General features: G+C 40.7%; 2 protein-coding genes across 4 annotated transcripts in view; one reads left to right on the top strand and one right to left on the bottom strand.

Moving 5' to 3' along the window:
- Positions 1-211: 211 nt before the first annotated feature.
- On the top strand, positions 212-8,408 carry ankrd1b (ankyrin repeat domain 1b (cardiac muscle)). The gene is made up of 9 exons (XM_072479020.1): positions 212-457; positions 1,226-1,432; positions 1,616-1,747; positions 1,857-1,964; positions 2,059-2,157; positions 2,941-3,039; positions 3,138-3,236; positions 4,300-4,398; positions 7,121-8,408. The coding sequence occupies exons 1-9, from the start codon at positions 431-433 to the stop codon at positions 7,217-7,219; spliced, it is 969 nt and encodes a 322-aa protein (XP_072335121.1). The 5' UTR covers positions 212-430; the 3' UTR covers positions 7,220-8,408.
- Positions 8,404-11,568, bottom strand: part of rpp30 (ribonuclease P/MRP 30 subunit) — a 67,648-nt gene continuing 64,483 nt past the window's right edge. For all 3 annotated transcript variants that reach the window (XM_072479021.1, XM_072479023.1, XM_072479022.1), the window contains one exon: positions 8,404-10,955. In XM_072479021.1, coding sequence (XP_072335122.1) covers positions 10,843-10,955 — 113 coding nt within the window. In that variant the 3' untranslated portion in view covers positions 8,404-10,842. The remainder of the gene's footprint in view (positions 10,956-11,568) is intronic.

Raw genomic sequence — 11,568 nt, 5'->3', positions numbered from 1 at the left:
TTTCTCTGATCTGCTCGGCTGGTGAGGAGAAATTCCTGGAATTCAGCAAGACAGCTGTCACGCAAAACATGAGGTGGCAACGTGATTAGCATAGTTTGCTTCTTTAGTCAGTTCTAATAGCACAAGGATTACGTTTCAGATGCTTAATATATGCAGTTTTGTCTGTGTTAAAGGCGCCTTTCATCCCTGGTTAAAAAGGTCCTGTGACATGAGCTCACGCCTCCCACTATGCCCGGAATGACGAGGAAGCGGTGGTCCTGACCGAACCCTGGGCTGAATCTCCCAGCTTGGAACATGACCTCATTCCGAGGCGCCAACTTTATATATAAAGGAGCTCGAGGCTGGGAATTTTATCTGAAGTTTGCAGCTGGCAACTGAAGGAACTCGACCGCATTCAAGGAGCTTTTACTTCCCAAGCACTACTGGCAACATGGTCATGCTACGAGTTGAGGATCTGGTAGGAACTTTAATGCAAGCAATCCATATTATTAAAGATACAGCGCTCGTTTCTGCATCAATTGCAGTTTATAATACGTGTGTCCCTGCTAGTGATAAATATCATAAAGCAGAGTGTATAAATAGTGTCCATATTATCTTCGATTATACATTGTTTTCGAACAGGATTCATTGCTTAAAGCAAAAGGAACAATATTGAACGTGTGAATCTTATATATTAACTTGCTTGAATTTATTTCAACAATAACTATTTACAATTGTCACTGTTGAATGTTTTATAAGACGGGGTTAACAGTTTAATACATTCTGGTTCCACAGAATGCCTATGATGAGCTACTGCGAATAATGCATGTATGTTCCTTTATTGGTGTCGGTTGGACATATAATGACGGCAAATATCTTGGCGTTTAAACGGGCACAGTAGCGACGACATACTATTGGAGAGAAATGTGTATTATTAATTATGCGAAAACGCTTAGGCTTAATGGACAGTTCATTTAATTTAAGTGACGGTGGCTATGAATTCAGATGTGAGCTTTGCTGTTTAAAAATAAAACCTCAGACTGACTGATCGAACAGGGATATTGTCTGTGCTTTCATCCACAATAAAAGTCACTCCTCCTAAATTCGAATTTGGAGAAGTTGAGAGTTGATGATAGTTCAGGTCGTTCCTACTGGATGAGGCTGGGACACTGGACTGGAGCTGCGAACTTGCTCTCCGCCAAGCTGAGCTCTTTCCTCCGAATTAATTTCCTGTCTTTCCCACCAGGTGACTGGCAAGAAGAGTGAGGTTAAATCCGGGGGATGGGAGGCCGGAGCGCGGAGGGTGGAAGAGGAGTTCGGAAGTGGAGAATACTGTTCGGCGATGGCCATCGAGAAGCAGGATGGACTGAGGGGCCAGAGGGAGCCATTCCCCTTCATACCCAGCCACAGCCACCAGAAAGAGAAGCTGCAGCCACTGCCACACTGCAAAAACGTACGTCCCGTGGGGGAAACTGGTATTCTCTGACCAGCGATTTATTCTTGGGCCAGCTCAGATGTGTCCTCCAGTGACATCCGAGTTATATACCATTTCCCTTTCCACCCCTTAGGTTCCCCAGTGACCAGGTGCCCCAGGATGCACACAGCTTTCACTAACCACTGCCGTTGTTGTGTTTAGATCAAGCCGGCGGAGCAGAGGCTGAAACTGGAAACCATTGACGACCTGCAGTTCATCGTCAGGTTGAAAAAGAAGAAGCAACCAAAACCCATCGTTGTGGAAGCGCCGAGAGAGCAGGAAACCGAAACTATCGTAAGTGAAAGACCGCAACAGCCACAAAGAGTAAGGGAATAAAGAAATGGAGCTGGTCTTCTTTAAACAATATACTAACACCCTCCTCCCTTGTGTTCTTCTGCCCCAGGCTGGACCTGTCGACGTGGACACCTTTTGGAAGGCAGCAGTGGACAATAAACTTGCTGTGATTGAGAAATACCTGGCGGATGGGGGATATGCAGATGTGTGTGACCAGGTAAACAGGCTGATCCAATCTATCCATGATGGTTTTGTAATTCTGGCCGATTAAAAGAAACGAAACAATCCGTCTTTTTTTTATATTTAAATAGTTTAACAGGACTGCCATGCACCGCGCCTGTTCAGAGGGCAATGAAGAGATTGTACTGAAACTACTAGACGCTGGAGCCTCCATTGAGTTTCGAGATATGGTACTGATCCAATCATTAATATCCGTCTACATCATTCAGACACACTAACGGGTGGAATGGGCGATCCAAAGATCTTGTACTTTAAGGGAGTTCTTTGCATTGAGGGAATATTCACTTTAATAAATTCTTGCAACGTCTGCATGAACACGTGTTTTGCATTACTTGGAATTAAATTACAAGGAGCGATGACATCAACTCGGATTGTATTCCCCGGAATGTAGAAGATTAAGGGATCATTTAATCAAAGTGCTCAAGATATTAATGGGAATTGATATGGCAGATGGCGAGAAGCTATTTCCATTGGTTGAGGAGTGTGGGACAACGGGGCATTGCCTAAAAATTAGAGGCAGGCTTTTCAAGAATGAAGTTCGGAAAACTTTGTGCTTGCAAAGGGCAATGGAAGTTGCGAACGATCTTTCGCAAACAACGTCTGATGTGAAGCCATTATTTACATTTAAATGTGAAGTTAATAGAAATTTATTATCCAGAGGCTTTAACGGGGAAATATGGGTGCATGTTACAGATCAGCCACGTTTTCATTGAAAGGCGGGGACTAAATACCTGAACCCTTTCCTAGACACCTAGAATTGTGTTCTGCTTTGAGGAGGGATACAAGACAAAGTGGTCTGGGTCCATATGGTTATTATGCTGCTTTTCCATGATTTATGCCATCCCATCATGTGGTTGCAACTGTTTTTCATTGCACTGTAAATAAAGTTAATTGTGAAATATTCGCTCCTCATAACAATGACAATTAATTCATTCAACTGGCTTCTGGCGCAGCTCAATGCAACGGCGGTCCATTGGTCCTGTCGTGGGGGTAACCTGGAAGTGCTGAAGACCTTGTTAAACAAAAATGCAAATGTGAACGCCAAAGACAAGGTGAACAGCTTATCCGTATAATCAAATGTCATGTCAAGATTCGTTTGCAGTAAAGTCAATGTGCTAATAACTGCTTTGTTTGTTTTTGTTAAATACAGTTATCTAGTACTCCTTTACACGTTGCTGTCCGGACGGGCCATTATGATTGTGCTGAACATCTTATTGCATGTGGAGCAGATATGAATGCCAGAGATATCGTACGTATTATTCATGTAAAAATGTCCGTGACTGTCAGACGAAGCTCTGTTTACATTCCTCGATTAATTGTATATACATTCATAAACGCATAACCTAACCTAAGCCTAGCTCCCTCAGGTCAGAGGATCTGAGACTTTGAGCATAGCTCTGGGGGTGTTGAAAGGGCGCAAGTCATATTGCCAGGAAACCCTGGGTTTCTGTTTTGAGCATTCGGTGTCAAAATTGATGGTCTGTCCTAGACTTGCTGCCAAGGCTGACTTTCCCGCACCCCGTCTTCAGCCCATATCTAGGTAGAGGCTCTCACGAAGAGGTGGGTTCTGAACCAGGGGAATATTGAGCATCTGCAGCTAATTGGAATTCAGGTTTATTTCTGGTCAAGCAGGGTAGCACAGCTCCAGGGTCCCAAGTTCGTTTCCCGTCTTGGGTCACTGTCTGCACATTCTCCCTGTGTCTGCGTGGGTTTTCTCTGGGTGCTCCCGTTTCCTTCCACAAGTCCTGAAAGACGTGTTGTCAGATAATTTGGACATTCTGAATTCTCCGTCAAGTGTACCCGAACAGGCGCCAGAATGTGGCGACTAGGGTTTTTTCCACAGTAACATTATTGCTGTGTTAATGTAAGCCGACTTATGACAATAAAGATTATTATTATAAATGGAGGGCAGCCATGTAAGGACTTGTGCCTAAACTGGGGGGTTGGGAATGGAAAATCGACCCAAGTTTTAGTATTTCAGTGTGGGAGCTTACACTTGTTTCAGTATTCCAACCTTTTCAATTAGGAGTGGTATCTGTATTCTGTCTGGTGCATTAGTAGTAGACATTTACGTGATCGACTGGATCACTAAATCGCGGTTTGCCAACTTGTGCCTAAAGTCTTGGGTGAGTGAGGCGTCTCTACACCCAGAGGGAGTGCACTTGTTCTGGGCAAATAGGAGCTTTACCTACAAGGCCTTTTCAGTGGCTATTTTGGTGAATTTAAACAATGGAGCTGAGCTTCTGCCTGTGCTGAAAACAGTGATTTGAGTGAATAGTTAGCCGCTTATCTCCCAAATTTTCTTTCTGAAGGAAGGAGACACTCCTATGCACGATGCAGTCAGGCTGAACCGTTACCGACTGATGAAGCTTTTGATGATTTACGGAGCCAACCCAGCTTTAAAAAACTACGTAAGTGCAATAGTCGATAATCATATTCACTTGCAACCTTTTAAAGGGTTTGAAGTTAGATTCTTTGAAGATCGATTTTAAAATGGCATAACCAGTCTCGTGTTTTCTACAACCTACCACACAAGGACACTCTGGAGTCCAGACGACATGACCAGGGGTTAGCTTTAAACACATCTCAGATGATAAATAAATAACAATCACTAAGATAACATGTAAACCCATTGGAAACTCGAATGCTTGGATTTCCGGGTTTTATTTTCTCTTGAATGCCTATCAGCGGGAGTCGGCTGCTCACCAATACTTTGATTGTGGGGGTAAATTTTTCTCCGGGCCTTTTTTAAGTTCAGCGGCAAATCCATTTCCACCTTAAAGCATTGGAACGCCAGGAGCCCCGAGAAAATTCACCTCTTTCCCCACCCTCCACTCTATGTTCCTTCCTAACCAGAACATTTTAATCAGCGATTGTGGAAGAAAGAAAAAACACTTTTGACCCAGTGCGATGCTAGAAAGAACTGATTGAGCGCAGTAGCTCTGTCCTCGGTATATCTTTTCCTGATTTGTCAGATGTTGATCAGAATGGTATCTGGGTGATTCTTGTTAATTTGACCTGAAATTGAGGACCTTTCTTTTGAGCGCTAATTACCTGGTTTAAGCAAACGAACACCAGACATCAAAAAAGCATGACTGATCATGCAAGATTATAATTGGATGGAGCATATCGTTTCTCATACACTTGTGGAAGTTAAATAAGGAAAAGCACAGGGGGTGGGATTTTCCAAGATATAATGAAAAAATATGGCTTAATAAAATTGTCACTGATCTCCACCTATGTTGCTGGGTACTGTAGGTAACTCAACCTATGTTTTTAAAAATGAATTTAGAGTACCCAATTATTTTTTTCCCCAATTAAAGGGCAATTTAGCGTGACCGATCTACCGACCCTGCACATTTTTGGGGTGAATCCCATGGAAACATGGGGAGAATGTGTAAACTCCACAGTGGGGCTGGGATCGAACCGTTTGGCACTATGAGGCAGCAGTGCTAACCACTGCGCCACCATGCTGCCCAACTCAACCTATGTTGTGGGGAGGTGTAGGCTTCTTAGAAATATTGTTGTTTGAAGGCAGATGTTTTGTCCATTGTAAGCAGCAAATCAAATTTAAATCTTGGAAATCAGTGAATATAATTTCTTGCTAATCAGAAGTAGTTTTTCATATTAGAAAATTTGAATTACCCAACAATTTCCATTCAACAGCATAAATATTACTATGAAATGGGAATTCAGTTCTTAAAAATGAATTACAAGGTGTGAATTAAACATCTTCAAATGCTTTAGATTTCAGTTTGACAAGTTAAAGAGCCTGTTTAAACATGTTCTTGTGCTACTGAATGAAGTGCGTGTTGACTATAACACCAATTGATTGCCTTGCCAGCCAGCATTGCATTCAGCATTGGCTCAACTGCACAGAATCTTATTTAGACAGGCAGACTATGTAAAGTCTACACCTCCACAGCACTAATTACAACATAACTGTTCACTTTAAACTCAGAAGTGGTCCTCAGGGAGCATTTTGAGATGCAAGTGTAGTACAGAAATTGCCTGGACTTAATAAAATCATCAATTTAGATCAGCAACATTTTTTGGCAGAAATTTACAAAATATACTTCAAATCTTTAAAGGAAAGCTGGAAGTCTGTCAGCAGCATTGGAAAAGACAATATTTTGAAAGTTTACAGATAGAGCCCTTCTTCAATAGAACTTAATTAAAGATGTACACACATTTAATAGACTCAACACTATGGTAAAGGATGAGGGAAATGAAAGCGTCAATGGATTGATCTAAAACCTACTTCAAACAAAGGACAGATAACCAGCATTATATTTATGTCAGATAGAGAATGAGAGAAATTAAAAACCCTGGCAGTATGGTGGTTAGCACTGCTGCCTCACAGTACCAGGGACCGAGGTTAATTTCTGGCTTTGGGCGATTGTCTGTGTGGAGTTTGCACATTCTCCCCGTATCTGTGTGGGTTTCTTCCGGTTTCTGTCCATAGTCCAAAGATGTGCAAGTTAGGTGGATTGGCCATGATAAAATAGTCCCAAAGGTTAGCTGAGGTTATAGGGATAGGGTGGGGATTGGGCCCAGTAGGGTGCTCTTTAAGAGGGTCGGTGCAGACTCGATGGGCTGAATGGCCTCCTTCTGAACTAGGGATTCTATAAAGAGACAAATAACACAAATAGCTAAAGCAGAGGGAGACAACAAAAGGGATGAGGAGTTGGATTGAAAACCTGTGGATCAGATCTGACATTAGAACAGGAAAAATAGGATGTGGCATTTCAGCTTTTCCTGTTTTGTACACATTATGGAATCACTAACACCATAGAAGTTTTAATAATAAATGCAATGTTGTTTTTTTAATATAAATTTAGGGTACCTAATTAATTTTTTCCAATTAAGGGGCAATTTAGCCTGGCCAATCCACCAACCCTGCATATCTTTGAGTTGTGGGGGCGAAACCCATGCAAACACGGGGAGAACATGCAAACTCCACACGGACAGTGACCCAGAGCCGGGATCGAACCTGGGACCTCGGCGCCGTGAGGCAGCAATGCTAACCACTGTGCTGCCCCATAAACACAATGTTTAATAACATTTTTAAAACTTTGTTAAAATATTGAATTGTAATTGTTGCATTTTGTGATTGGTGCCATCTTATTGCAGAATGCGCAGACACCGATAGATCTGGTTCTACAGTGGCAAATTGGCACAAAGGAAATTCTTAATCAATTTATGGAAAACTCACAGAAGTCACCCAAGTGAAGTTTGTTGGAACGTGGAAATACATCCCATCCCCAAAATGCCAGGTGCATTCTCCTGATGAGGCGATTTGAGAGAACTTCAATGCAAACAATTCATTTGTCATTAGAATTGAGTTTAGTTATTTAAACTTGTTGTGGTAATGTGATAAGCTATTGCAATTGCTTCAGTTCGTAACTTGATGAAAATGGACTAAGAGGCCTGAGAAGGCAAGATTGTTTTCAAAGAAGATTGGAATCTCCATTGATCTTTTTGACTGTCGGTAACTAAGTTTACTATGGGATTCTTGAATATTGAAGGAACAAGGCTGGTTGGAAAATAGAGACACTGGAGATCTGAAAGTTGGAATATTTTATTGGTGCACGGTTGAAGTTTTAGACATACTGGGATGGATAAGGCTTTTTTTTCACTATTCGATATCTAATCAGCAACGGTGTAATTAAGTTCCATAACATCTCCCTATCGTGTCTGTTGAGATGGCAATTCAATTATTAAAAGTAGTTGAATTTGAAAATGAGATCTTGGATGAAATGAAGGTGTGAGTAAGTACTGTATATGGGAAGCCAGTAAGTGAGGATATATAAGTTTATGAATTGAATTAGGATGTGATTGATTGTATTTATGTAAAATTTGTATATTTATATAATTTAAATTTGTAAATTTTGTACACATTTTAAGCATTTGCTGCTATTTATCTGCAACTGAAGACAGACTACTTTTGCAAATGGGATATGATTCCAATAGTTCGGACAAAATATGAATGTCTTTAGTATGGCACAAGACGGAGTGCAGCTGGAGGAAAGATATTTTGATACTGGTTGTTGCTGAGAGGACAGGACAACTTGGGGATTTGTAGTGTCACACCTACAGACATGTGGCAGAACAAAATGCAACCTGATCTTGGCAAACGTAGACAAGGAGCTTGCACCATTGGTGGACTTGTGCCCAGCCTGTGCTTTAAGGTAATCGTGTGCGGGCTGCCCAAATAACATGCTGGGAGCTCCACCAGCACTATAGAGTCGGTGTTTACCTCCATGTCTTCTGTAAAAAGGAACAATCGCTGACATATTTTGTGTCATATTTCGTTCTATTTCAAAATAAAAGCTTTTGTACGGTCCTTTTCTGGGTTTCTAACCTGAGATTTTCTCGGAAAACATTGTAGACAGAACTAAAATAAAGTATGAACATGGGATTGAGACTTGTTTTTAATAATTTCAAGCATGCTTGTATTTAAATTCACATCACAGTGCTGACATTTATGAAAATAAGGGATACAAAAATAATAGACCATTAACAAATGATTGCATCCTAAAAGGAAAGTGTGATTAAGCAATTCAATAGGCTCACCAATCTTCTGCTGTAAGGTTAAGCTGTCTATTTGACAGCTCACCAATCTTCTGCTGTAAGGTTAAGCTGTATGTGATAGAGCATAATCCAAATAATTGGGTAACTAATTAGCGAAAACATGAAATAGACATTGACAATGAAGCTGAAAAGTTAGACCTGTACTGAGGATCAACTCCAACAATGCATTTAAATCACATTTACTTCTTTAATATAAACGGTGTTGCTAAGAGTACCCTCCAGCTCTAGTCATAAGGCTTTCCGGTAATGTCTATTACAAGCATAACAATTCCCACAACTATCAAAATCGTAGAATCCTTACAGTGCAGGAGGGCATTCGGCCCATCAAGTCTGCAGCAATCCTCCGAAAGAGCATCCCACTTAGGCTCACTCCCCCCACCCTATCCCCGAAACCCCACCTAACCGTTGGGCACTCAGGGGCAATTGAGCATGGCCAATCCACCTAACCTGTAGATCTTTGGACTATGGGAAGAAACCAGAGAACCTGGAGGAAACCCACACACACAGTAACCCAAAGTCGGAATTGAACCAGGATCCATGGCACTGAGGCAGCAGTGCTAACCATTGTGCCGCCCTGTACTTCTTATCCTATTTTCCGACTCGGTCCTTACTCCTGATTGTTACCGGAGCATTGGCAATGTCTTTTACTCAGTTGAAGATCGTCTTCTGTTTTGGTCTTTCTCATTGCACATGTTTTTTCCCTCCTCGTCCACCATACAATTCCACCAGGCTTGGGTACACCTTTTTCCTCCCTATCACCAATCATATTCACCAGATCACCTCATACTTTTCTGCCATCTGTAACATTACCCCACTAAGCACTCTCCCAACCTTGATTAACTCCTCTGGCACCCCTATGAACTGCTATCCTTCCACGGAAACCTTCCCATGCAACATCTATCACTTATCACAATTTACATGCATTCCCTCCAAAGTGTACCAAGTGTTAATGTTGCAGCTTCCTCTACACTGGGGAGACCAAATACAGGATTGTGACAACAGTCCTGAACACACCTCTAGATGTAACCCAGGCCCAGTCATTTCTCACTTTAGTTCCCCATCACATTCCTGTTCTGAGTGATCTGTCTTTGACCTCAGAGCGGCCAACCTTACTTTGAGGAACAATGGCTTATCACTCAGTTTGGCAGTTTTCAGTTGTCTGGCTTGAATACTGATTTTAACATCTTAACTTTAGATGCAACTAATGGATGATAGATATGGCTGCATGACACAGGGGAAGACAGTGACAATTGGGTACTCAATGTGAACAGAAGCACGTCATTTGCTAACCAGGTCCACTCTTCATCTAACTCCCATGACCATCAATGTGTCCTCCCATTCTTTTCTCATATATGTAGTTTCAATGTAACTGCATCAACAACTACTTGCCTCAACTACTCATTGTGGCACAGAGTTCCATGTTCTAACCATGCTCTGGGTTAAATTTCTTCTAAATTCACTTTTGGATTTATTAGTGACCATCTTATCTTTATGACACCAAGTTCTGGTCTCCCCTGCAATTGGAAACAGCTAGTCTATCTACCTGCTTAATCTTTAAGCCCTCTATAAATCACCCGTGTTCTCAAATAGACAGTTAAAAACAATTAGAAGTTTTTAAGGCATTAGCAAATATCAATTATATTTATTACTCTACAACAACAGAAAGAATAAAGAATATGCAAATACAGGATTGTATCGACCACCACAACTCCAAAGCCCACTACAAGTTTACAATACAGGAGCCGTAGTTTAAAAAACAATGGGTCAACAGCATGTTATTTTGAAGAGATGCAAGTATGACAGCATCTGCTGATCCTCCTTTCTTAGTAGGTCCACACAACAGTTCAGGGTTGGGTGATAAGATTCAGATAATTATATTGTCTGCAAAACATCCAATATTTGTTAATCTAGGGATAAATGCAAGTTGTTTTTGATATATAAATGATCTTATTTCTTTCTAGAATTCAATAACAATTGCACACTGGTGCTTATTAAAGGATAGTCACTTTTTCTGAAGTCATACCCACTAGCAAATTTGAAAATCAATTTCTCACAGATGCTTAATATGCTGCAGAACTTAATTAGCCACAAAATCCTAAATTCTGCATTCAAGATGCTTGCTGATGAATAAAATATTAACCGCTAATAAAAGCACTGTAATTTAATCCACATAGCATTATTTCAATGCAGTTATTAGCAAAAAAAATTGTTTGTAAATTTAGAAATCCAGTTATAAATCTGACAATAGCATTTTTCTATCATCAGTCGCTTTTGGTCTTAGCTCGTTTGGAAAGAGGTGTCCCTTCATCCTTCTCTTCAGTTGCTGAAGCCTTCTTTACTGTATAGATCACACCTAATGCAGTCTTTCTGGTTTCTGTATTGAAAACATGATTCAAAGTTAGTTTAAAATATGTTAATTTATGCAGTCAGTATAGGAACACAATTAGGCCCTTCAGCCCATTCTTCACTACAGCATTTATTCCAGTTCATTTTAGCATTACACAAAAGTGATATTTTGAAAATATTATATTGTACACAGAAAGCAGTATAATTATTTACATCAAGCAAATATTAGTTGAGTAAAATAATACCTACATTTAGTCGACAATGGGCACTCGAGATTGATTTATTCTGAGAGACTACAAAATCTTGGAACAGATCAAGACCGAAGCCCAGATTTACACATCAAGTCAGTGCAATACTCCTGCATTGTTGTATTAAACTCCACCATACTGTAGGGTACGGGATCATCTTGGTATTGTAGTGTGTGGACCTAATCTCACACAACCTCTCACAGTCCTTTCCGACTGAATTGTTCCTGATAATATAGTGCACCATGGACTATTTGTTCCGAAGTTATGTTCACCATATTAATCAGAAATACAAATACTGTAAACCTTGTGTTACCATGTTTAGTATCGGCAATAGATGGAGAAAACTGTAAATCTACATTAGTTTGTACCAATCTGGTGAAAATATTAAATTAC

Source organism: Scyliorhinus torazame, chromosome 16 (genome assembly GCF_047496885.1).
Source record: "Scyliorhinus torazame isolate Kashiwa2021f chromosome 16, sScyTor2.1, whole genome shotgun sequence".
NCBI lineage: Eukaryota > Metazoa > Chordata > Chondrichthyes > Carcharhiniformes > Scyliorhinidae > Scyliorhinus > Scyliorhinus torazame.
The sequence above is the reverse complement of the archived record's forward strand: the minus strand, read 5'-3'. Positions and strand labels throughout refer to the sequence as shown.

What these genes read in the sequence shown, in the direction of transcription:
- ankrd1b (XM_072479020.1), top strand. Translation starts at nt 431, where the DNA reads ATGGTCATGCTACGAGTTGAGGATCTG. An exon ending in CCATTGAGTTTCGAGATATG is followed by an intron (nt 2,158 to 2,940) that starts GTACTGATCCAA and finishes CTTCTGGCGCAG; the next exon opens with CTCAATGCAACGGCGGTCCA. An exon ending in ATATGAATGCCAGAGATATC is followed by an intron (nt 3,237 to 4,299) that starts GTACGTATTATT and finishes TTCTTTCTGAAG; the next exon opens with GAAGGAGACACTCCTATGCA.